A 25,941-nucleotide genomic window follows, 5' to 3' on the forward strand; every position below is an offset into this window, starting at 1 on the left:
TTTGCTGCCTTTTTTCAAATTGTTTGCTATTTGTTTTGCTGCTCGTTCACTTGCAAACATACAGATAGAAACTTAATTGAATAAAGTATGACATTTCACTGTACGGCGGAATAGAGTAAAATTGAGTAGTGGGTAGGTAGGGTGGTGGCTTCGGTTTGGTGGGTCAGGGGGCTGGATGTGGTGTTTCTGTGTTGGGACAGACAGTTGGAGATTGCGTATCGATTGCCAATCAAAGTGGATTGAGCTGAGCTGATTTACTTTTCATTGACGAGCTTTCATTTTTGCATTCGATTTTTCTTCCTTTTTTTTTTGACCTTTTATGATATTGGATTAGCTCTTTGACAGAAGCATATACAACTGCTTGATTGGCTTTGGTTTTTGAACTAAAAGAAATCACTCGAAATGAAGAAGAGTTGCTGGACAAAGAAATGTATGAAAAATCATGTGGATAATTTATATACATGGACTCGCATGAGATATCCATCGATATATCGTTTATTCACCCGTTTGGGCGTGCAATCAGGAATGGAAAACTCTTTCCAGTGTCACTTAACAATGACTTGATGTGCGGAAATAGGTAAATACCTCTTTCCTTTCACCGTACGTACTTGTGCACTGGGCACTCTTGACAAGGTGCAAAACTCGCTCCCAAATCAATTTATAAACATTAGCACGTGATGTGATACCAAAGTCCATTCCCATGTGAAGTTTGTCAATTTGCTTTATCATTTATTGAAAATCTCAGTTCATAGTCCATTCAGACTACGGCCAGACCAGGCATAGCACTAAGGATTAGGTTCATCTGAAAATTGAGTCTCAGGTGCAAGTTATGAGTATGCGAGAGTGCTGGTGTGTGTTCGTGTGTCCAAGGATCTGTTTATGTTTGTCTGCGGACATGTGTGTGTGTGTGTGTGTTGGTGCACTTTAAGGCTTGGCAGCTATACAATTATTTAAGTAAGTACTTGATACAAAAACGACTTGCAAAATTGGCAGCTAATACACTTAGATTTTGATGGCTACACTAATTGGGCTAAGAATTTCCAAGTTCAATTGGAATTCGGTGAGGCAAAGCGCTAACTAAAGCTTCAAGAACTTTCAACTTACGAGTATTGTATTGTATTTTACAGGTCTAGGAACTTGCTAACTACAACTAGGAAAGAGTGCTGTGTGGATCAGTGTGTGTTTGGTGTGTGTGTGTGTGTGTGTGTGTGTGTGTGTGTGTGTGTGTGTGTGGGGCAGCAGCAGCTAAAGGCCAAAACAAATGGGGAGTTGTACACTAATTACAGGGCAAAGGAAAAAGTACCGAAAAAATACTACTGAAAACATTATGTGTGAAGGGTGATTCGGTGGACCAAGACCAAAAAAAGATTGGTTTGATTTGATTTGATTTAATTTGATATCGGTGTAAGACTTGGCGTGTGTTTATATAATTCAGGGTGACTCATGCGTAAATGTGCAAATGTATTTTTCAAGCTTTTCTGTTCTTTTCTGGTTTATTATTTTTGACATTATTTTTTTACGTTTTTCCGTCTATTTTCGGTTATTGGTTTTGGCCATTTAGATTGCATTCGTTGACTCTTGGCATCGATTTAGTTTTGTGTCTAGTTTAACTTTGGTTTTTAGGTACTTACATTGACAATTTACTTTACAAAGAGACTAAGGAACTCTAGATGAAAGATTTGTTAAGTGCATCACGATTGAAAATAAATTAAAAATGATACAAATGGAAAATAATAAATATTGGAGTGGATTGAATGACTGGTGGTGTGGGTGGGGGTGGGGCAAGCAAAATTTTATTTTTAATGAGAACACAAAATGGAAATACAATTCCTACGAATACAATACAAAATTCTGGAAATGCAGTTTAATTTAATTTAATTTAATTGAATTTTTTAGTTGTAGTTTTTTTTATTGCACTTGTTTTTGTGGTGGTTGTTGCAATGCACATACAAAACAGTTAAGTTTGGTTAGTTAGTTAGTTAGTTTAAAGAGAGACAGTGACAGAGTTACAGAAAGATAGAGAGAGAGAGAGAGCGTAAGTGAGAGAGTGAGATAGCAACAATCTAAGTTTCAGGCTAAATTGAATGCAACGAGAAGATGCAGATCGAAAAACAAAATGCAGACTGTGAGAGAACATTTGGCAGACACATTTTTCACTCAAGTATCGAGCACAATTTCAGTTTTTGTGGTTGCTGGTGTTTGCTTTTTTTTTAATTATGATTAAGTTTTTGTTTTTTTTTTTTTGTGTTGGTTTTCGTTTAACATTTAACGAAAAATACATTGGCACTTACTAGAGGTCGTCCCCAATACCATGATTTGACACGTTGTGTTAAACCACCCAAATGTGAACGTAGTCCATCTAAGTAGCCGCCCTGAAATGCACACAAATGAACAAACGAGAACAATTTCGGGGGGAGTACGGGACGAAACAAAAAATGAAAATGAAAAATACACACAAATCCAACACAAGAAACGATCTGGGTTCTGATGAATCTGATGAGCGGAAACGAAAAGTGAGAGTGCCGCGTGAAATGAGAGGGCTCTAGGGGAAATTATGAAACGAAAAATTAGTGTGTTCTAAGTATACGTACGAGTACTGAAACTGAACGGAAAATAAGACGGAGAGTTGGATTTTGTGGGTCTTTGTGGGGTTGGTACCTAGGTTGTATAATAGCTATCTATTCAAGCTACTTTCCAATTTTTTACTGGATACACGCGATAAAAGTACATAACTCTACGGGTTATTAATATTAGTGGCTTTTATTTGGTTTTACCTAAACCATTGTATAAGTCAACTATAGAAATGTGGGCTCCTAAATATATATATTTCAAGGGATTTTATAATATATTTAGATGGGCGGTTAGAATATAGAACTATGTATTTTTTTTTACTTCTACCAAAAAATTGCTACTGTAAGAATATATTGGAATGCTATCCCTTTGTTGTTGAATTATTTCAATTGGGTGCTACTCTTTACATAAACGCTCAAATATAGTTCCTTACTAAAAGAAATGGGTTTTCTATATTTTATAAGGTTTTTAAATCATTAATATATATTTTTGTTGAATTATAGATGTGTTTTTCTTATAAATGAATCTTTTTATTGTGCAAAGTGGTGGCTCTGCAACATTTTGGTGTAGCTAGCAATAAATGTTCCTATCAAATGTTGCTGGTAAAGAAAATGTTGCTGGCATACTTTCAGGCAACAAAATTCATGTAGAAATAATGTAGAATCGCCATTTGCGGGCGGGCGTCCAATTTTTCTCAATTTTTGTTCCTAATCACTGTTTAACCAAAGGCTAATCTGTCTATTGTAACTTTTGTTTGAATCACTCCATACATTCTGCCAACAGCTCTATTTGTATATATTTATAGACCAACAGACTCTTCTTTCTGGAAGCAGCAGAATGCATTTCCGTACTCAGGCAGATTCTGTTCCCCTTAGACTAGACGAGGAGTAGGCTTTGACTTGGGCTTACTTGGATACATTGCTGCTTGCTTAAATCTTTTCATGCTGAATTTTCGCTGGGCTGCTGCGGTACCAATACAATAAGATATTTCCGTTGTGTTTATGCCGTTTTACGCACACTGAAAAATACGACGGCGTGGCACTGACTATACTAAGATCATTCCTTCCTTCTACAACTAATAAAACTTAGCAAACGCGTTAATTTGCTAATTAGCTTTGACTTCGGTTATGTCAAAACTGTGTGCGGTAATCTCATCAAAAGTGGCACGTAAGCGTCCCCTCAGAGCGCACCCCTCATCGCCGCCTAGTTGCATTTGAAAATTATGCACACGCCACAAAGCCGGCAGCGAAATTAGTTGGAGGAATTGTTCAAAACGAGTAGCTGCGGGCTTAGAGTATTTACAAGAGTTTTCATTTTGGTTTTTTACTCATTTGGTTTGGTTTGGGTTTGGTTAGCTACAATTGCTTCCTTATTGGGGTTTTTCTTTGTTATGTTATGTTATGTAGGTGTGTTTCTGTGTGTATGTGTATGTTTTGGGTACAGTTTGAAGTGTTTTGTGTCTGTGTGTGGAAAAGATAGTTTCGAAAAAGTGCTTAAAGTGTAACAAACGACGAATTCAGCGAGCAGCCAATGAACGCCAAGTGCTTACCTGTTCCTGTTTTCCGTTCATCGAAATCCATCCATCCACAAATCAGATTCGATTGCGCATACGCAGCGTATGACCAGGGGAGCAATGGAAAATAGGAGAGAAAAAGAAATCCCAGAAAAGAGACAAATTAATTATCACATCATTACAGCTAATGAGCATTAGCATCTCTTTTCAATGCCAAATGCAAACGCCTTTCTGGCCATCAACATCAGCTGCCGCCGCCTCGGACCAAGTTTTCTGTTTGCGTCATGCCAGAGCAAAGCAAAAAACAAAACAAAAGACCAAAATACAACAACAACAACAAAAAATGGAAAACATAGAGGGGAAACAGAAACAGAAAACGCCGCACAGCTGCAGTAGCCGTCAGCTGCAGTTACACAGTATCCCGTAGATACAGATACATCTTACAAACATTTACGAGCATTTGTCACCCCAGTGTTGACCGTTGCGTAAAGCGTACAATTCCATACTTCACAGCTAGTAAATCTTAGATATAATTACAGTATAATTTTTAGCCATAAATATTGGTAATCTTTGTGTATCAAGTGGCTTTGTTGTCGTCGCTGTGGGTAATTTTTTACATTACTAGGCCATAAAAAGTAACTTGGAAAACGTTCGTTCAGTGGCCCGACATCAAAGAAAGCAAAACCCAACCAACGCCACAAAAAAAAAGACATGATGAAATGAGAGTTCACTTTGAAGACAACCAGTGGATACTCTTTTGAGTTAAAGGAATACTATATACTCGCATATGTATCCAATAGGTGTTTGCTCTTGCTTGAGAATACATTTTCCCATCATGCAAAGCCTAGACTTCACCTAATCCTCACATTATAACCCAATCTCTTGTCTTTCACTAATCAAAACATTTATAAACTCTCCACAACTCTGTCCGAGAAAGAGCAACTAAGCCGCTGCTTCTGTTGTCACTGTCTGCTGTCTGCTGCTGCTGCTGCTGCTACTGCTGTGGCTGTGGCTGGCTGGGCAACGTTGGCTTTTGGCAGCAGCCGCAACAGCAGTCATAGCCACAGCAGCAGCAACCACTCCAGCTCCAGCAGTGGAGACTGCCCCAGCCACAGCCACAGCCACAGCTCTACCTTCAGCAAAGTCTGCAGTTTCAGTCGAGCGTCGTCGCTCCAAGCGTGAGGTTCAAGTCAAGAGAATACCGAGCATTGTAGTTCAAACCGGAGATCAAATCTAACCAGCAAAAACAAAGTGCGTATAACGAAGTTTCAATTCAAACACACACAGACACACACACACACACAAACCAGTTGACAAATCTCGCGTTTCGTTACATTTCGCGCTCTGTTTGCGGCCAAATTGTTGCATAAATGCGAGTAATGGCAGCAGCAGAAGTCGTCCCTGATTTGCCACCGTTCAGATACGGTACCCAGTCCTCCGCTCTTCTGCCTTGCCGTGATTATATCATCATCAGTCGTCTGTTTGGGGTACTGGAACTGTGGCAACAACAAACAACAATTGCTGCAGAGCCGCATGTCGGACATGTGTCGGCAGCTTTATTTATTTGCATTTTGCATTCAATTAACTTGTGTTTCTCACCTTTTTTGGCTGGGCTAATTTCCTACTCTTTTCTGCTGTTTTATGTATGTTTTTAATTGCCCAAGAAGAGCAAGAGCCGGAGCCGGAGTCGAGTTTCAGTTGATTTGTTGACTGACTGACTGACTTCTCTTTGTTTGGTCTGTCTTTCTTTTTCGTAATTAAGTTGCTGACGGAAATGGGGGGATTCTAAGTGGCAAGGCAGTGGAATAGTTGCTAAACATTTCGACCCAGAAAGGCCATTGGACAGGCAGTGGGAAGGAAAGCCAAAAGGCTCCAAAAAAACCTACATAAAAGTACAGTTTTAATGGCTGTCGGTTGTGGTGCGGGATGAAGGGAATTGAAAGCTATTAAAGCTATACTTAATTGTTATTGGAAAGAGTATGAAATGGAACTGAAATTTCAGTAAATATTTAAAATCTCTAAGCAAAAATACAAGCGTCCAATTAACCAATCGACTGTGACCTACTTCCCATCAGATGATCAACATTTGTTCATAGATTTGATCAATTATAATATAATCGTATTCTTCCAGCCAATATTCGAATATTCGAATATTCGGTCAGCTGTCAGCTTATTATTTGTGGGTCAATGAGCGCTGTATGCCCGAAATGTGAACAAAATTATTCACAGACAGACACACTGTCACAACACTAAGCCCGGCCAGCTCCGACAGCTCACAGATCTGACTTCATCACAGCCACAACAATAGTGTGAATTAGAGAACAAATTAAATGCTCACCTTTTGTTTGACTTTGGAAAAGTTTAAAAAAGGTTCAGACGCACAGAACCGAACCAGGGGAAAAAGTTTCACCAGAACCAAAAGGAACAAACTCCAACTCCAAACTCAAAGTCACAGACACAGACCGGGAAACACACAACTTTCACAAAAAAACGAGCCATGCGAGTACAAGAAAGAAAAATATCTTTTCCGAAGAATAAAGAAAACTTCCAGTCAATTGTCTGCTGTCAGCCCATTTAACTGTATTTTCCCTACGCACTTCATCTTTGGACCATTTTTTTTCCCCCTCCAAATTTTTCAATAATTTTTTCTTTAAGCTGCTGGGGCGACCGTTTCAAAATCAATCAAATTTATGACTTTGCAAACTTTTGCAGGCAAGTTTTTGTCTCGTTATTGCTGGCGTTTTTTTTAGCCGGAGCTCTAGCCATCGTTGAATTTTGTGTAACTTGAATCGAAAAGCTGGCAATCATCATTCATGGCACATGCCATTGACCTCGTTGCGTGGCAGTTGGGGGGATTGCGGTGGGATCACGGGGGCAACACTCTGTCATTAGATACGCATTCAAGCGGGGCGTTCAGGGGCAGGGGAGGCAGGAGGAGGATTTGCAGATTGGTCCACCACATCAATGGCGTTGGTTGCCAAATGTATTTCGATATCAATGTGGAATTTCATTAATGCCCGTACAAGGTCGCAAGCATTAAATAAAATATCAATTTTACATTTATAAATTGTCATCTGAAAACAGAAACTCGCAGCAGCAAACACACATTGCAAATATTAACAACAATCAATCAAAATTAATTTCAATACAAAATAAATACGATATACAATTAAAACTGGAGATTGGCTCAAATTTCTCAACAAAGAGCAAAGTTTTGCATATTGAAACAAACTTTTCCCACCGCAATTCATTCCCATTGAAGCTTTTCGATTTTCTCGTTCTATGGGTTCTGTTCTGTTGAGTTTTATACAATTCATATCGAAAGTTTCGTGGATTCAAATGTTGCTACCGTTTTGCTATAAAGAGAACGGAAACTAGAGATCCGCCCTGTCTAAAGTTAGAAACCCCCACTGGTGCACCCCTTGCCGTAGATAATTAATAATGCCAAGAAATGGGAAGAGCTCTGCAGACCCCCAAACGGCGGCTAAAGAGTTCGTCATAGCGGTTAATCAACTTTAAAAGAATTGGCAGCTCGGCTCGCTCTCCCTTTGGCCACAATTAGGGTTTGTACTCATTGCGATGGTATCGGAGAGGGGATAAGAGTGTTTTCTAATAGCAAACAAGTCTAAAAATCTCCATCTCACAATTACGTTTTACACTCATTGAATGTTTGGACCGGATTTCAGTTTGTCTTTCGTTTTTGTTGCTTTTTGCTTTTTGCTACGCATCCAAATGGTTTATTTACATTATAAACAACATTTTCCATCTCCCTCACTCTATCTTTTTCTCTCCTCTCTCTCTCTGGTAGAGACGATTTACTTTCCATTTATGTTTGCTCTTGACAAAGTTTTGTACCTTATTTAGTACATTTCTCTAATGACCCACTTTGAGTTTTTGGTCTCGTCTGCTCTCCCTTCCTCTCAATCCCCCCCCCCCCTCTCTCTCTCTCTCTCTTTCTCTCTGTAATTTCGAAAAAAGAAAGAAAAGCTAGCTTCGTGGAGCGAAGTCTTTGATACCCTTTGCAGATCGATAGAACCTACGAACGGATGGGATCTTTATTTGCATGAATTATCTTCACAATTCGAAGAGTTGTCTGATCATACTATACTATAAATAGGGTAAAAGAAATACCTTCCTTCTAAGCATTGCAAACATCTGTTAAAAAATCATAGTACCCCCCCTTGCAAGGGTATAGCAAGTGAGTGTCCCATAAGCCCAGACCAAGAGACAAATACAAGACACAGTAAACAGCAACATCAGCAACAACAACAAAAAGTTGTTTGTCAGTTGTAGTTGAAATCAAACTGGTTACTCGATGCTGTTGTTGCTGCTGTCCAGGCAGTCTGTGTCTGGGTCCGTCCAATCGTTCACCGTTCATCGGCTTTGGTCAAGCCGGGCCCAAATGGTGTCAGCTGTGTAAGCAGGGCTAAGCAAGCGGATCGCCAGCAGTTTTGCCCCTTCCTTTCCCTGTTTCCTACCATTTTGCGTGGCTGTCCGAATCAATTGCGAAGCCAAGTCGAATGAAAATCCTGCCCTGAACTTGACGATGCATGTGATACGGTTGAACGCCTTTTGCGGAAATTATTGCAATTTTCTTGTCTTCTAGCCAACACACATCTTATGCAGTTGGGAGTGAAAATGGGGAGGGGTTGGCAGCTTTTGGTGGTAAATGTGCTTTCACTTTTACAACACTTCACAAGCAGGAGGAGGAGCTGAAGGAGCGGCGCTGGCCAAACAAACCACTCAAGGAAGTTCGCTCAAAGGGGAAACATTCATTAGAACTTTGAAAATGTGTAGAGCTGGGAGGGGATGGTTTTTCAACAATTCAAAACAAATCCTAAAGTTGCCACCAGGACTCTTCTGGGAAGTATTTAAATCTGCACCCATAAAAACAAGTCCCTTCAAAGAAGTACTTTGTAATATCATGAATATTTAGTGGCTAAGAGTTCTTTCTCTTTGTGTTTATCTCCACTGCTAACCCTTAAGTTCTGCCCAATATTGCAATGCACTCTAAATCCTAAAGTTCACTTAAGGATTTTCTCGGAATAAGCCCGGACTTAGCGTGGATTTTCAAAGCACAAATGCACTTCCTATGCTGGGCTTTACTGGTCCCCCCCTGGTCATTATGCAGACTTTTCCAACCAACTTAAACTGGCAAACACTCAAACAAAGTCCACTTCCACATTGATTGCAACTTGGTTAAACAACAACAAATCATTTAAACAAATCAAACCCCAACAGGCACGGCAGAGGAGACACACTCACGAAGCGGAAGGAAGGGCAAACATGGAGACCTATCTGACAGAGATCAAACAATTGCGCATACCACGCCCGAAATTCGAGCCGAACCAATGCCACCAGCAACACCAACACGCGGTGGCAGGCACATCGACAAGCTCCAGCACCACCTCCAACACGCCCACGCCCCCCCATCATCATCAGCGACCGTGGCGACACTTTGTGCGACCCTTTACGCCGCCACGCGATTACCATCTGCCGATGGTGGCCGGAGGAGCATGGTCCGCGGAGGAGGCCTCCATGCACGACAAGATGTGAGCAGAAGTAGGCGGCAGAAGGCGGTCTGCGGTCTGTTCGACCTGGCATCGAATTGCTTACACTTATTGGCTATATGCACATGCTATAAATATATATAAATATACATAAAGATATAACTCTATACATACATACTTATAATTGCATAAATTAGTGATTCAGTTTAGTGTTTAGTTAGTTTAGTTTACCTTAAATATTGAGATACAGTTACAGATGCAAAGAATAAAGTATACAAAAAGTTGTAGAGTTTGCTTTGAGCGTGTGTTACTTGTCTGGGGTTGAGGTAGGAGTACGAGTACGAGTATATTGAATGGCGCATAGAGAGATGTGCTGATCGAAATGATGTGTTTCATTATGATATATGTGAGAGATATATGATAGATAGCTTGGATAGATTTAAGGATAGATAGACCTAAGAAATTAATGATTCTTCTTTATTGTCTTAACTTGTATTTAGTTTCCCCCATTGATGATCAGCAAAATGCAATGACCTTTAGCGATCTACTTGTTTCTTTTGCAGTTATCTAGATCCCTGCAGCACCTCGACCAGATTAAACCCAATCGCTTCGCTTACTCACCGCATCTTGTTCGTATTCCGGTAATAGGGTTTCGCTTCCCCGGCGAGCTCTAGTTCTATGCTCATCACAGCCGTATTCCTAGCCGGGACGAAAGAATTTACAAAAATATTTTTCAGCTTCTGGTATGCTTTTGTTTTGGGTGACCAATTTCAAGAATATACTTTTAAATACTATTACAACAATTAACAGCCAATTGGACAACATTTAAGAAAGGAAGAGAAACATAGCCGGAAACAGAGAACGTTTAAACATAAACCACATTAAACAGATTCACTGACATGGAAAGAAATTTAAATACGTAAATATAAATCACGACATCAGACGGGACACACAAAAGGACAAAGAGACAAAGAGAAAGAAAGACACACACAATGGTACACAGAGATAAATAGAACCGATTAAATGGACAGACAAAGAGAGAGAAAACTGAAATCCTCAAAACGCGCCGATCTTATAGGCCCGAATGTCAATTTTGCATACCCCCCCGGGTGGGGTGCTATAATTTTGTAGCTTCATGAGATTATAACATACAATAGGATACGGTTTAGAGAAAAATATAAAACGAAAATGAAAGTTATGGCAACTTTGAAATTATTTTAAGAGAATAAAAGAGACAATTTCTGAAGATGGGTACAGAATACTTTTAGAACTTTTTTGAAAGAATTTCATACTTGGAAAGTTTTGCATTAGCTAGAAGATTAATAATTTTGTGGGTGGGGTGGGGGTAAAGAACAGAGTTTCCTAGTATAGTGAAAGTAATCGAAGAGTGGGGGCTAGCTATTTAATTTGTTTGCTTGATTTGCTACACTTTTTTGTTTGGTTTCACACACGCATCATATCATTCCTGACCTGTTGCTGATTGTCTTTGGTTTGCTTGAATTTCAACTGATTTGGTCCCGACTGTTGGTGGTGTTGGTGCTGATGATGATGATGACGCATAGACACAGATCCCACGTTGCCGCTGTTGATGCCACCCAGATGACGCAATGAGGCATGATGAGGTGGATAATGTTGTTGCTGTTGATTTTGCTTTTGCTTTTGCTGCTTTTGTTGTTGCTGTTGTTGGGGTGTTGGCGATAATGATGATGAAGATTGGTTACTTGCTGTCTGATAATGTGATGCTGGCTGTGCGCGATGCAGTATTGGTCCCGCCGACATGGGCCGATATGGCAACTGGATTGCGGGTCTAATTCATATACACATACATATATACACACATATATAATATACGATATGTCAGTTAACAGTTGCTGTTAGGATTGTAGGGTGGGGCTGGGATTGGGTCGGAAATGAGGAGGAGGGAGAAGGAGAAAGGGAAGGGCAATGGTCAGAGTGGAGTTATTTTCAAGGTACCGTTTGTGTATATCCGTGACGGTCATGCCTAGTCCCGAGTCCGATGAGGGACTACGTCCGGTGGCGGCTATAATCTCCAAATCGTCAGCTGTTACCTGTTGGGGGAACGGAACGTAATGGAACGGAATGGAACGAAACGAAACGAACGATTTGGATTTGGATTTTGCATACGATTTCAGAGAGCGAGTGACACAGTGAGGAGGCAGGGCAGTGACAGAGACAGTAACAGTAACAGTTTGACAGATTGATTGAGTGAGTGAGTGAGTGAGGAGCGTTGGGAGAAGGGATTCTAAGACAAAGCTTTGGTTGAGTTCGTTTTACTGAGCATTGTCAGAGAAAGAGACAGAGAGAGATAGAGAGAGGGAGTTGAAGAGCAACAGACAGAGAGAGAGAGAGAGAGAAATAGGGAGAGAGTGTGGGAGTGCTTCTCTTGATATAGTATAGCCCTATAGGATATATAGTATATTTATATTTATATGGTGAGGGTGCTTGATCTGGTTGACTGTTTTGGTGTTCCGTTAGGTGCATTTTGATTGTGGGATTACGTAGTATATTTAATTTGATATTTTACAGTAATTTTAATGCTTACATAACTATAGCCCCAAAAGCAATTTGTTTTATTTTGTAGTATTTGCTTTACTTTCATTCAATTTCATTTTGGTTTTTTTGTATTTATTTACATCAATAAATTCATTCCCCTTTGGAGGCAACTGTACTTGTGCTTTTACCAAAAGGTAGAAGAACTGTTTTTTCCTCTAAAACTCAATTTAAATTTGCGGGTTTTCTTGTAAAAATTGACATTCGTTTTCGTTTGTTTCTGTTCTGATTTATTTCATGTGGATTTAGCAGGGGGCCGAATTAGAAGTAAGCGACTAAGTAGATTCGGAAAACTGTCACAACTGAACAGAAAGAAAGAAAGAGAAAAGTACGAATAACATGCAGCTTTTGGGAAAATTAAATAAAGCATTAACGGGTTTCTGGTTTCAAGGTGGGCTATACATAGAAGTCTATAGAGTGTTAGTATCTCGCTCAGCAATTAAACTACAAGTTTCGTTTTCGTTTTTGTTTTGTTTTTTTCCAGTGTTATTTATGTATTTAGTCTACAGATAAATCGTTAATGTTAAAGTAAAAGTTACAAACAGACAGTGACCACAATCAACAACGACAATAACAATAACAATAAGAAGAGAAAGATTTACTAAATAATAAACATCTCGTAGGAGAGAGAGTAGATATACTCGTACAGTAGACGGCTGATCTGTTAGACTTTACTTGGCTCAACATGCTCAGTGTGTGTGTGTGTGTGTGTGTGTGTGGGCGAGAGACGTGTGGGTCTCTCTGATCTAGGTATATATGGTGTCTGGGTCGTACAATAAATCTTCTAAAAAGCTTACCGGCAAATCACGGGCGGGGTCTCCCTTACGCTATAAATAAACATTAAACAGCATATTAAACACATGCATTTAGGATAAAGTTAGAGGCAGTTCCACGCTCACCCTGTGCCTGTCCACGCTATAAGGATCGCGTTCCCTGCGATAGACGAGCTCATCGTATCGCGTGCGATCCTCGGGGAACACAAGTTCTCGGATCTCCGTCACTAGCGTGTGCTGGGAAGGAGTATTATCAAATATAATTTACTATTGCGTAAATTGAAGAACTGTGCTTACCTTTTCGTACGTATCTAACATCTCTAACAAGACGGCAACAAAGGCATCTATGGTCATTGCTTTCCCACTATACTCTGCAATATAGTAGGAGAGGCTTGCAAAATGATGACGGGGCAGCAGAGAGCGGGCCTTCTCCTCCACCATGGTCGCAATCTGACCTTTTCGGCGTGCCCTATAACATATTTCAGTGTTAGAAATATCCTGGTAGAGAAATGCCGACCTCTGTACGATCCTCACCTTGTGCCTGTTGGACTGTAGGCATCCCAGGGCTCCATCTCGATGGAGGTACAGGAATGCGGCACTTTGCCCACATCACGTATCACCAGCGACATGCGCTTGTGGTATTTCAACTGACCAACGGCCTCGTCGTGCGTCACATCGAGAAACGATTGGCCATTGACCTCGAGGATTTCGTCGCCGATCATCAGACCACACCGATCGGCCACACTATCCTTGTCCACACCGGTGACAAAGATGCCCAAGCCGTACTCCACGCCGCCGCGTATCATCAGGCCCAGGGATTGTCCCGGCTCTATGAGCAGCTCTACCCGACGTATCCTGAAGGGGTAATAGATGATTAAGGATGGACTTCTTCTGGCCGACATTGGACTTACCGATCTCGTCGATCGCTCCGTCTGCCCCCGTATTCCATGGGCGGCGAGGCGGGCCTACCATGCCGATCCATCCAGGAGCAGGTCTGCCGGAAGGGCAAGCCCGCTCCCGATGCCGCCGCCGCCGCTTGATTCTGTGGATGCAGGGGTGGTGCCATCGACGCGTACATGGGATCGCGGGAGGGTGGTCCAAATCCATGGAGCGGCGCCGTCGAGTTCAGCGTGGGTGGGGCTCTCACCGTCATACTGATTTGACGTGACGATTTCAATATCTGCACACATCTCTGCGTTAAGAAAAAATGTGGCAATAGAAGAGACACAAAAGAGAGGACAGATGCGAGCAGAAAACGAACGAACCAACAAGAAGAGAGACAGAGTAAAAGAGTAAAAAGAGAAACGGGAGCAAAAAGTACAAAATTAAATCAAACCCAACAGAACCGAACCGAACCGTATAAAAACCCAAATAAATAATGGGATTCAAAAATTGCTTTGCAAAAATTTGAAAATTAAATATTTTACGAAAAATTCCGAAATTATTAATTAACTTGAATTGTGGGCGTGTCCGTGGCGTAGCTGTAATCCCCCCGCCCGACTGTCATTTGCTGTTGGTTTTTGTGGTTTCATGGTTGCTGTCAGGTTTTGCTGTCATTATTTTAATTGTTTCTGACCAAAAATAAAAAGAAACGAAACGAAACTAATGTGAGAATGTGCAAAATTGTATGAGTCCAAGGAGGGAACTGGCTGGGCTGGGACACTGTCGGTGCTTTGTGCTGCGTGCAAATGGGTTTGGTCTGTGAATTCACCCAGGTGTCGCCCAAAGTGCCCTTTCCACTAGATATTTCGGTTGGCTGAAACACACGCACAAGAAATTCGAATATTTCTTGCAATGCAAAGAGGAATTTTCTAGCTGCTACTTAGTTCGTTTAAGCCATCTCAATTCATAATTAGCGTTTATTTTTAACCCGTATATTGATATCAAGCTATCGCTCACTGTACTCAACTGTACTTTAGTCTTGTCGGTCAATAGAAGTTACCAAAACTAAAATTATCTAATTAAATAAAATAAAACCGAAAGCAATAAAATATATACACAAACAATTCAAATACAAAATGCGACTAATCTATTGCCAATTTTTTCTCAGTGTATATTTGTATTAGTGTGTTATTGGATTTTATACTTTTTCGTTTCTCAAATGTATTTTTGCGTATTTGGTTGAGTAATATTCATACAAAAATGTATCAAGTGCATTAAGGTTGTTGTATACGTATATTTTTATGTATTTGCATAGAAAAAACTACTGGAAAAATCGTTCAGAGCAGACAGAAATTGATACAGCTATAGAGGGAGGGTGGGAGGTATTTTCCAACCACACACCATTGATATATTTGCATATATAGACATATGTATCTTCCAAAACAAGTTTTGTAGAAAATGGTTAAACTTTAAATTGGTGAAAAGCGTGAGAAATGGCACAACATGTTCCAGTCAGTCCCCTGTCCCTCTTTGATGCTCTCCTTTTTTTTTTTTAGCAATCTAGTAATATATATGAGGAATTATATTGACTATCAGAACGTGTCACATAAAATATTCCACAATAAATTGACTTTCGTTGTTAGACAGCTGCCGGTTGTCGGGGAGTGGAAGGGAGGAAGCCCTTCTTTTCGTTACTCTGCCAAGTGTCGGCCATAAAAGACGATGTTGGCCTACTGAATATAGTCTACTTGTTATACATATACATGTACATACATGTATAAAAGCTTGATGGATAGGACGCCATTAGGGCCAACTATTAAGGGGGACAACGTTTGACAAACTGAAGCTGCCCGGACTAGGGCTAGGCCAGACTCTATTCAAGAAAATCGCATTAAAAATCAATAAAGTGTACAATAAAATTTGATATTTTTGATACGAGATGAGTTTGACATTGCTGTCAGTGTCGGAGGATGAGCATAGAGAAAGAGCGGAGTGACAAGAGTGTCCCCTTCTACACAGTTGCCTTGGAAGTTTCTACTTTGAGTTTGGGCTAGCAGATTTGAACCCTTTTCTTTCACTACATTGTTTTCCGCATGCTCTAATCGATTTTTGTCTAAGAATAGAGAGAACATGAGCTACTACAAAATATATATTTCATAAATATAGAAAAGGAGATATAAATAAATATATTTGCGTATAAATTATTCGAGGGATGCTCACCTTCAGCGCCTCCTCGTGATTGATTGAGGTGAATGGGGTGCCGTTCACCTCTAGGATTGTATCACCCGGTCGCAGTCCGGCGCGCTCGGCCACCGAATTCTCCTCGATGCGTGAGATGTAAACGCCCAAGCCTGGATACCATCGAAACAAAAAGGGAATCAATTAGCTCAGAGACATTCACTGCTCAACCAAAAGTCCCCTATCCCCATTACTGTCCCTAACCTATCGGCAACACCGTGCCCGGCCGGCGGCCCTTTCCTTGGCCCTTTTTTTTCGTTTTTTTATTTTTATTTTTTCATTAAGCTCTGCCAAGTTGCCTGGAAGTGGTTTGCGGATGGAGTGCGGCAGCCATTTTATGTTTAATTTATAAATCACATGTGCATGTGTGTGTGTGTGAGTGTGCTGGCCAGACAACACAATGCCAGAAGGAGATAGAGAAACAGAGACAATGATGGAGCAATGGAGAAAGAATAGAGAAGAGTAGAGTAGAGTAGGGAAGTGGAAAGGAGAGTGCCTGCCTGCATACGGGGGCAACTTAAATAGATTTTTATCGATTTTAAAGCCCCATCCGCATATTGCAAACTAAAAATAAATTCAAGCCACTGCAGGAAATGGGAATGAAAGAGGCAGTCTTTAGAGGAGGAGAAGAAGGGACTGCGCAGGGGTACTGCGGATGTGACTGTGGCTCTGGCTATGGCTGTGGAGGCAGGAAGAGCTGGTTAGCCAAAAAGGTAGTCAGGTGCAAAAATGCACTTGGAAATGTCAAAGCTTCTGGCGGTTTGTCACACACAAACACACATGCACACACGAATGGAAAGCTGAAACGGAGAGAAACGAGAACCGAGAACCTAAAACCGAGAGAGAATCAACAATATAAAATGAAATTGAAAACTAAATTGCACGAAAGTGGTTCCTCAAGCTAAAACACAGAGACAGAGAGACAGAAAGAAGGGGCAAAAGGGGGCGATGGAACACCTAAACCGACTACGCGTGACATCAACTCAAACAGCAAGAGGCGTGGTTCGCAATCTGTCTTTGAGTGGGTGATAAAGTGCAGAGAAATGTCATCTATCTTTGGCAGTAATTTGCAAAGGAATCAACAAGCAGCCCAACTCCTGCGACATTTTGCATACCTGAGTCTTTGCCTCCTTTGACACAGATACCGAAGCCATGATCGATCAGCTGATCGCGCGACATGGAAACGGTTCGCGTCGTTAGTTCGTGAATGTTGGGAACACTGCGATCTCGTTCCCGCTCACGATCCCGATAGATCTGCAAAGGGAAACGAAATTAGACATAAATATGTGTAATGCTTATGGGAGAGATGCAGCCACCCACCTGATGCGTCGTCGAGGGCGGACTGCTGGCCGGACTGCGTCGTCCGGTGCGATCGCGGGTGCCGCCATTGCTGTAGTGATAGCTACTCGTAGGAACTGAAGACGACTGCGTGGCGCCGAACATGCGCAGCACCTGCTCCGGCGATATGGGCCGCTTCTTGTTGCCGTTGCCCATCGACGACCGCCCACTGGCCGCCGTTGAGGTGGGCAGGGTGCCCGCCGTGCCGGCGGCCATATGGCTGGCGGGTGAGGAGCTGAGGTACGCAGAGCCGCGTCCCGGCAGCGAGCCCCCCTTGGTGGGCACCCCCGCCGAGTTAAAGTAGTAGTGGGGCGAGTGGGGACGCTCAATGATTGTGTACGAGGTGCCTGGCGGCGAGTAGTAGAGCCCAGAGCGTCCTCCGCCACCAGCTCCTCCTCCTCCTCCCGCTCCTCCACCGGCGCGCAGCGAGCTCGTGCTATTCCCCACACGCGAGCCGCTGCCCATACCCGACGCCGGGCCCCCGTAGGGGCCGCCACTGCCGGGCGGTGGACTGATCATGCCGTAGGCCAGGCCGATGTCCTCGGCCTCGTAGCTGCTAGGAGCACCCGCACTGCTCCGCATATGGTGGGCACTGAGTCCTTGCGAGCCGCCAGTCGGCACGCTGGATGATGATTGGGTGGCGCCCGAAATGAGGCCGGCCAGTCCGCCGATGCCACCGCCACTGGGGCCGCCAAGGCCAAGTCCCGCTGCTGCTCCGCCATGATATCCGTAGGCTCGTGCACTCCAACGTGAGGGTCCAAGATCGCAAAGTTCGGCATAATCGTTGCCAGCTGCGCTCATTGTCAGGGGGTCGCCGTCGTATGGTATGCCACTTCCCCCAAGGCGCATTACACTGCTGGAGCCTGCAGGAGAAATTTAATTTATAAATTAATCGAATTAATCGGCGGATGACCCACAACTTGGATTTCAGTGCTTATATCTAGTGGAATTTTCTACACTGGATTTGCACAACATTTCTCTTGCATCCCAGCAGCCCTATGCATACATATGTATATCCCTTTTAGCTTTTGAAGGGTACTCAACCAGAATTGGGTTAAACACTCCACTCCGCTCCCGCTCTTTCGGCCAGCAACGCAAATCCAAATCCAAACCCAACAAAATCCAAAGCCCTCGCCGCGCATAACTTTTGTTTGCCTACGCAGCCCGCTAAGCCGCAGCTCAGACTGAGCCGTTTCCATTCAGCGCAAACAAAAGCTTAATCTCCAGAGTCATATGTGCCGCCTGTGCCACACACTAACACACACCCCGCGCCCCCTTCCTTTCCTCTTCCTTTTCCTGACAGACAAACACTCGCATTTACACACTCTGCGGAATCAATGGGAACTTATGCCCCATGCTTCATTATTTATGGGCCAACTTTGGTTGGCAAAACAAAAACAGGTTCCCACAAAAGCAGAGGCTCCACCCTTCCATGCCCATTCCTATTCGCTACCCCCCATCAGCGCCTGCCACTGTCCCCAGGGGGTGGAGAATGGCAATGTGCCGCCTCCCTCATAAATAGTTGAAAATTGCCGTGCTCACACTTTGGCACTCGGTTAGCCATGGCCTGGCAACGGCATGGCTCCGCACTGTGCACACACGGGCACTGGCCAGGCAACGTTGCGGCTTTAGCAGATAAAACCGAAAATTTGTTTGCGATATGCTAAGTGAAATACAACTGCATGTGCAGCTATCAAAGCATAGTGATAAATATGGTACACCATATATCTGCGAGATAGCTGAAGTCATGTGAAGAGAGCTTTCCTTTGATACAAGTATTTGTGCAGATATTGATTGTAAATCGATTAGTTGCAATGCCTTCAATCGAACAGCAAACTGAGCTTTGTTTTCAGATTTCTAATACACATTTATAAATATTTTTTTAATCAATGCTCAAAGTAGAACTATTCGAGCTTGATTCCAATTTCAAATAAAACAAAGGTAAAAGGTACCAAAAATTGTATTTCCATGCTCATCGATAACATTAATTAATTAGAGCTCTCAAAAATAATTCCAGAGATTCCTTTTCTAGGCAAGTATAAGTATTTCCCGCTATAAATTCTCATCATAAACTATTATTATTTTAGTTTATTGAAATTAATATTAATTGCTTATATCAACAACAATTAAAACTAAAAACTAAAAACTTTCCATATTTTTACATTTTTATATGCCACTTTGGCACTATATCAATCAGAAAAAGTTCCAGCCCAGGCCATCAATTGATGGCCAATAAAAAGTTGCAATGGCCGTGGCCATAAACGGAAACCCACTCAATTAATCGAGTGTGAATAGCAAATAAGTTTCGGGTACTCAAATACTCTCATGAATGGGTGTGAATGCGCGAGAGTATATGTGTGTGTGTGTGTGTGTGTGTGTGTGGGAGTATTGGTGTGCATTCTGCAGAGAAAGTGCACTTTCAGCTAACCGACAAGAGCAAGAAACAAAGCGCCGGGCAATTTGGTTTGACGCTTAAGCGCACTTAGCGGTTGCCCATTGGCAAGCACAAACACAAACACAAACAGGACACGGCCAACACAAACACAGACACACAGTCACACACACAGATATAGACAGCACAAGTGCAGAAGCACCTACGTAATGGTGGGCAATTGTGCTTACGTCTAACAAGCAGCCAATAATGTCCTTTTTGATTTACCGATACACATTTGCATTTCTTTTTCCCCTCTCTCTCTCTCTCTCGTTCTCTCTAACCCACAATAAATTGGCAAGCAGACGCCATTACAAATGAGGCACACACCAACACACACACACACACACACAACCACCCACTCACACAGAAACAAAGGAAATGTGGGGGGGAAATGTATTTTGTATAAATATCAATAAGAAGCATCAGAGACAGCTTTTCCCTATATTATATACATATGACAATAAATTTCTCTGTGGCTATTTTTCCCAACCCCCACCACACTCTCGCTGCCTAGTATTCGCCCTCTCTCTTTTATCTATCATTTTTTTTTGTATTTTATTTATTTTATCTTGTTGCTTTTGTTGCTGCCTTGGCTTTGTTATAAAATAAACGGCAAAAACAGCATGCTCCAAACGTATTTACTCATGACCTTGCTGAGGCAAAGCCAGCACACACACACACACAAACACAGACACCCATTCACAAACACATACATATATATGTATGTATGTGTATGTATCAGAAATACAACCACAACGTCGCTTGGCGTTGGCGCTTGTCACAAGGACATTTTTCATGTGCGCAATGTGACATTTTTTGGAATTTGTTACTCTGACTCTGGTTTGTTCTCTGTTCTGTGCCAGCCAGGCAGGCAGGCAGGCAGTCCATAGGATGCACAGTGTCCCAGAATCGATATGTATAGGGAAATGGTTCAGTAGGTCTCTATATAACTGTTAAACATACTTTCTTTCAGAATTACAGTCTTATTGATCACTAAATTATATTTATTTTTATTTAATGTTCGATTATTGGGATCTGTTTTAAAATGGGATTTTATGGATACTTTGGATAAGGTTTTCTGCTTTTTATCCTGCTTTTTGTTGGCTTTCTTTAAAAGCCAAATAATTTGGATTTTTCTTTAGCCTGATCCCACTGCCAGCAGGTCTCTGTTCTCCATTTTTTATTTCAGTCTACTTCCAGCAGATGGCACTTGGTTCTAACTGTTTCGCTGTTGTCTTTGCCCCGCACACTCATACTGCTCCCTGCACTCTGCACTCTGCTCCACTCTCCACTGGTCGGGGTCGGTCCTGGGTTTTGGTGGCTGTTGTTTGATTTGAAAATAAGTTTTGTATATTGTTCACTCCAGTTTTTATGACACTTGAGCCAAGGCATTTTGCATTTTGCATGTTGCATGTTTTACATGACTGCTTCTGTGTGTGTGCGTGTGTTTGTGTCAGTTGTAGGAGTATCTTCCCTTTGGTCCAATGCTACACTGCAATTGTCGTGGCTTTTTGCATTTTTCAAATAATTGGAAAGCGCATTTCGATGTTTGAGTTCCGTGAGGCTGGAGGCAGGAGACGCCAGCGACAGCCCTTAAATGTGTGCCACACGAGACACTCGTTCCTTGCCGTGCCCTGGCCTGAAGCTGAAGCTGAAACCCCTTTTACGCTTGGCATTAATAATGGATGTTTAATACGCGACTGGCATTTAATGTTCAGCTTTTCAAGTGCGACTAATAGTGCCCGAGGCATATTAAAACGTTAACCGTGAGCTGCAGAATTTCGCCAAGCCCCGAGCATTCATCAACGTTCATCATCATCATCAAGGTTTTCCTTTTTATCCTCCACCTTTGCCGTGTTTTTTTTTTTTTGTTCTCTCTTTTTTTGGTAAATTTCTGGGGAAGTAATTATGATAAATGCAGGATATACACGAGTATGTGGGATGGATCAGGGCAACGGGGGAGGCCTGCCTGTGTGAGGCATGTCGAACTTGTAACTGGGTTAATTGCGCGTGAATAAAATTAAGGTAGAGAGACAGAGAGTGAGATGGATGGTGGATGGGAGAAGAGTACATGTGCCTCGCCCATTTCCCGCTTCCCATTTCCGGTGCTGCCACTGTCAATAAATCTTGAACAAAATCGCACACCATTCCATTCCGATAAGCAAAGTCTGCAGTTACGTGACTTTGTTTTCTTTCTACTAGAATTTTTTTTGTCATTTTTCATTGTCATATTTCCGCTGTTCTTAAACTGCTTATAGCCCAAGAAAATGCAACGTGCTGATGTTCAATTTGAAGATGAGAAATCATCTGAAGGTTTATTGAAATTTGAATGGGAAAGTATTAATACAAATATATTAACAAATTGCGCCAGAAGACAAATATATGTATTGGCCTTAAGTATTTATTATACTCAAAGGATTGTTTGCATTGCCTGACATGTGTAGCAGAGCAATTGCGTAATCTTAGAGTAAATTCCATCTTCGCCTGGAGGGGATATTGATTACCCGCCGAGGCAAGCTTCATCCCCACTGAGTAGAGATAAGCCAGGGGGCAACCATCATTCGAAGGACTCTGTACAAAGGCGAAAAGCACATGGTGCTTCATCCCCAAATCTATAAGAACAGAACAGCAATAAAACATACATGGCTTCACCCATGCATACATAACACCTATTCATTCAGACACTTCAAACAAACACTCGTACATGCATATATTCGTAGGTATATTAATTTAGGTACTAATCAGCTTTGAGCATGTTTGAGGCTCAATTACATGCGGTCTTTCCGCTATTTGTTAGCCAAGACAGCTCAAGGATGTGTGTATGTGTGGTACTAATCCTAATAGTAAGGATAAATGCTGGATGTAACAGCCAATAGCTTTAACAGAAGAATAGAATTCTATGAAGATTCCCCTTTAATAGTAGGATAAATTATGCTTTCTTTTAGAACTAAAGAAACAGTTTTCTTTTTAGTTCCATCAACTTTCTACTTTGAAGACTGCAAAATTGTGTAAAGTTATACTCCCCTGTTCATTATAAAAATTCTGTTTACCTCTCTCATATCTTCTTTCCTATGTAGTACTTATGTATGTAAGTAGTACATGAGGTCTCGTCTTTTCACTTCCTCTTCCTATGTTTTTGCACCTTTTCAATTTGCCTGTTCCGTTTTTTGAGGGTGTGGTTGGTGTCTCAAAGATATTCTTTCAACTGAAGCGTCACGTAGGCCACACGAAAATAAAGAAGCAGTCACGAAAATCTGTTATAATAAGATATGCACAAATGCACATGCATAAGTTAGACAACGAGCAGAGACAGCCCAGGCCTAAAGAACGTCGCCAAAAGAAGCCCACAGAGAGAGCCCCCCCCCAAAAGAATAAGGAAAGCCGAACACAGAAAGAAGAACAAGCCAAGTTGACTTACACGTCAACTATTGATTTTTTAATTAAATATTAATGAAGCACGAAGAACGGCAACGGCCAGCAACAGCAACAAAAATGGCACAAAACACGCTCAAAAAAAACAAAAACAAAAAATGAAAGCGAAGACGGGAAGTGGAACGCCTCGAGGTATGCTACAAAAAACATGACACACAAAGAACGGTAGGAAGGAGGCGGTTAGGAGGTTAGCAGGTTACGTAGGGAAAGCAGGGAAAGCCAGGGGCGGGCGGGAAGCATACGAAATATACGAGCAAATTACGAATTTTTAATCACACGTCGCGCTCGTTATATAAGCAGGAATACGAGTAGTATCAGGCTCCCTGCCAAACCGAAAAAAAAAAACCAACAGAAATCAAATAAAATAAATATGCAAAGCGTCGTCTCGCTGGGAGCTCAGCTCTCTCTCCCCATCGGATCTTGTCCTGTCCTGCTCCTCTCACCCTTCTTGGCGCTCTCTTTGAGTAGGTCGTCTATGTTCAGACACGCAACCAGAAGCAGCAGCAGCAGCACCAACAAAAAAAAAGTGGAGGAAATGTGTGGAAATGTTAAAGGCAAATGAAACTAACTGAGGAAGTGGAGATGTACATACGTAGAGGAAAGGGAAAGGGAAAAGGAAAAGGAGAAGGGCGAGAGGACAAAGTGTGAGTGTGTGTGTGTGTGTGTGTGTGCCAACGAGAGATAGGACAGCCGGGACAGCCAGGCATTTCCTACAAAACGCCGAGCAGCATTTTGTCCAGTCACGAAAAGTTTCGTCTAAGGAAAAACAAAACACAAAAAAAAAACAAAGTCAAATGTTCCGACTAATTGATACCCAGCACACAGCAGATTTAGACAAAATGGAAGCAAATAAGTGGCAATGAAATCTTTAATTTCTGGTTGCCATAATAATAATTATTATTGTAAATCATCAGCTCAAAATGAGTTTCCATACATGGATAGTCTCGGAAATCCTAGATGGGATCCCTTGTGCCTGTTACCATTCGAATACAGCATACCCTTGAGCCATACGAGTACTGGGTGGGCATACACCGGGCATAGCTGTGGCAGCAGAGGCGAGTTCAGGTTAGCAAGAACCACTCGAGTCGACAAAGTCTCAAGTTGAATGAAGAACTCACGCAACATACACATGTAGCAAGAGGGAGGGGAGAGAGACAAGAGAGAGAGAGAGAGGTGAGAGTAGAGTCCTACAGAAATATGTTAGGCTCTGGGAGGAATTTCTCGTTGTTTTTCTTGATGCTATTTGCAATGTTTTACCATTTCAGTTAGAGCTACGAATTTGCGCATTTGAAAATGGAAATTTATGACTGCAAATCGAGACACTGGCAATGTGTTGATGGAAATAAATGAATGATGAATATCTTGAAAATAGTTCAAATGTAACACATTCATTTCAATGTTGACACCTGGAATTTAGTAATTGAAAAGATGGAAACATTTTTCATTTCTTTTCTTTTTCTTTCCCTTAGCCCTCATTAAAGTGTTCTGAAATTCTCTGTATATTTACCATAAATTCAGGACAGAAAATGGAACAGAAGACATTACTGTCTGCCTGCCAAATGGAAGTTTCCATTCAGCTCGTAAGACCCGTAATTATTATGTCAGCTAACTGAAAGTTAATAAACCACTCATTGTCATGAAAATAAATGCCAAAAATAAACGAAATGAACCAAAAAGGGGGCATATGGCAAAATCAATAATAAATACATAAACGGGCCCAAACAAATGATTCAGACAAGAAGATGGGGCATGCATGGCGGGGCACGGAATACCCTTCTACTCGTACAATGCTCATGGTAGGGGAACATACTGGTAAGAGGTATGGATCCATGGCATAAAATACACTCAAAAAATAGCAGAGTATATTTTCAATTAAAATTGAAAATGTATAGCAGATCTGGTGTAATTTTGTCCCAAAGTAATGGCTCTACAATATTTATACATTTCGAGTATTTCCCTCATCTTCAGAGCAGGGTATGCGCATTGAAATTTATCAGACTCATCATAATCGTTGGATTGCGTGGATAGCCCAATCACAATCCCAGCACCAACCCCAAAGCGAGGATAATAAGCCAGCAATTAGTGTCACCGATAGACTTGCTGAGGCCTCAAACAGACACAGCCCAAAGCCGAGGCCCCGCCATTTAAAGCAATTTAGCTGAGGATATCCCCAGAAGGAGAATAGAGCTGAAGAGAAAGTGCAAAAAAAAAAGGTTAAACGAGGCATTCTCTCAGTCACACAGACAGACGCACACACATATATAATATCCTGCGAGTAAATCCTTTTTTGCTGCTGGCTGAAATTGAAAAAAAGGGAGTGAAGGAGTGAAGGACTGGAGGAAAAGTGGCGAGGACAAATCGCAATTTCAGTTTTATTAATATTTTTCTATTTGCCTATGGAAAACTACTGAATGGTCCTTTATCAAGTGCCACCCCCCACCCGCTCTCCACACCATCCGCTCTCTCCTCTCTGAGTCCACAATCGTTTCAATGGCTGTAGGAAGGCGGAAACTTTCTTAATACAAGATACTTAAAGGACACAGCCACACACACACACACACACACACAGAGATAGAGAGGGAGAAAGAGAGAAGAAAAGTCCGACATTCAATTGCCACCTTTTGCCTGAAGGATTTTCCATCTCTGTGTGTGTGTGTGTGTGTGTGCGTGTGTATCTAT

General features: G+C 41.8%; 2 protein-coding genes across 11 annotated transcripts in view; one reads left to right on the forward strand and one right to left on the reverse strand.

Annotated features, from left to right (window-relative positions):
* The window catches only part of LOC111070550 (whirlin), a 30,311-nt gene that overhangs the window by 1,679 nt on the left and 2,691 nt on the right, over positions 1–25,941 (reverse strand). For 2 of the 10 annotated variants that reach the window (XM_022361193.2, XM_022361191.2), the window contains exons 2-14: positions 17,379–18,259; positions 17,174–17,312; positions 16,041–16,171; positions 13,850–14,130; positions 13,473–13,793; positions 13,236–13,407; positions 13,065–13,175; positions 12,963–12,992; positions 11,569–11,663; positions 11,065–11,401; positions 10,216–10,293; positions 4,121–4,126; positions 2,292–2,372 (exon numbers count right to left, since the gene is read on the reverse strand). In XM_022361193.2, coding sequence (XP_022216885.1) covers positions 2,292–2,372; positions 4,121–4,126; positions 10,216–10,293; positions 11,065–11,401; positions 11,569–11,663; positions 12,963–12,992; positions 13,065–13,175; positions 13,236–13,407; positions 13,473–13,793; positions 13,850–14,130; positions 16,041–16,171; positions 17,174–17,312; positions 17,379–18,245 — 2,649 coding nt within the window. In that variant the 5' untranslated portion in view covers positions 18,246–18,259. Of the gene's footprint in view, positions 1–2,291; positions 2,373–4,120; positions 4,127–10,215; positions 10,294–10,349; positions 10,386–11,064; positions 11,402–11,568; positions 11,664–12,962; positions 12,993–13,064; positions 13,176–13,235; positions 13,408–13,472; positions 13,794–13,849; positions 14,131–16,040; positions 16,172–17,173; positions 17,313–17,378; positions 18,260–25,941 lie in introns of those variants that run through there. The other 8 variants (XM_022361194.2, XM_022361192.2, XM_022361201.2 and 5 more) reach the window with 6 other exon arrangements.
* On the forward strand, positions 5,196–9,864 carry LOC111070552. Its single transcript, XM_022361203.2, has 2 exons — positions 5,196–5,335; positions 9,326–9,864. Exon 2 carries the CDS (start codon positions 9,371–9,373, stop codon positions 9,638–9,640), a length of 270 nt encoding a protein of 89 aa, XP_022216895.2. The 5' UTR covers positions 5,196–5,335; positions 9,326–9,370; the 3' UTR covers positions 9,641–9,864.

Source organism: Drosophila obscura, unplaced genomic scaffold (genome assembly GCF_018151105.1).
Source record: "Drosophila obscura isolate BZ-5 IFL unplaced genomic scaffold, ASM1815110v1 contig_1, whole genome shotgun sequence".
Classification (NCBI taxonomy): domain Eukaryota; kingdom Metazoa; phylum Arthropoda; class Insecta; order Diptera; family Drosophilidae; genus Drosophila; species Drosophila obscura.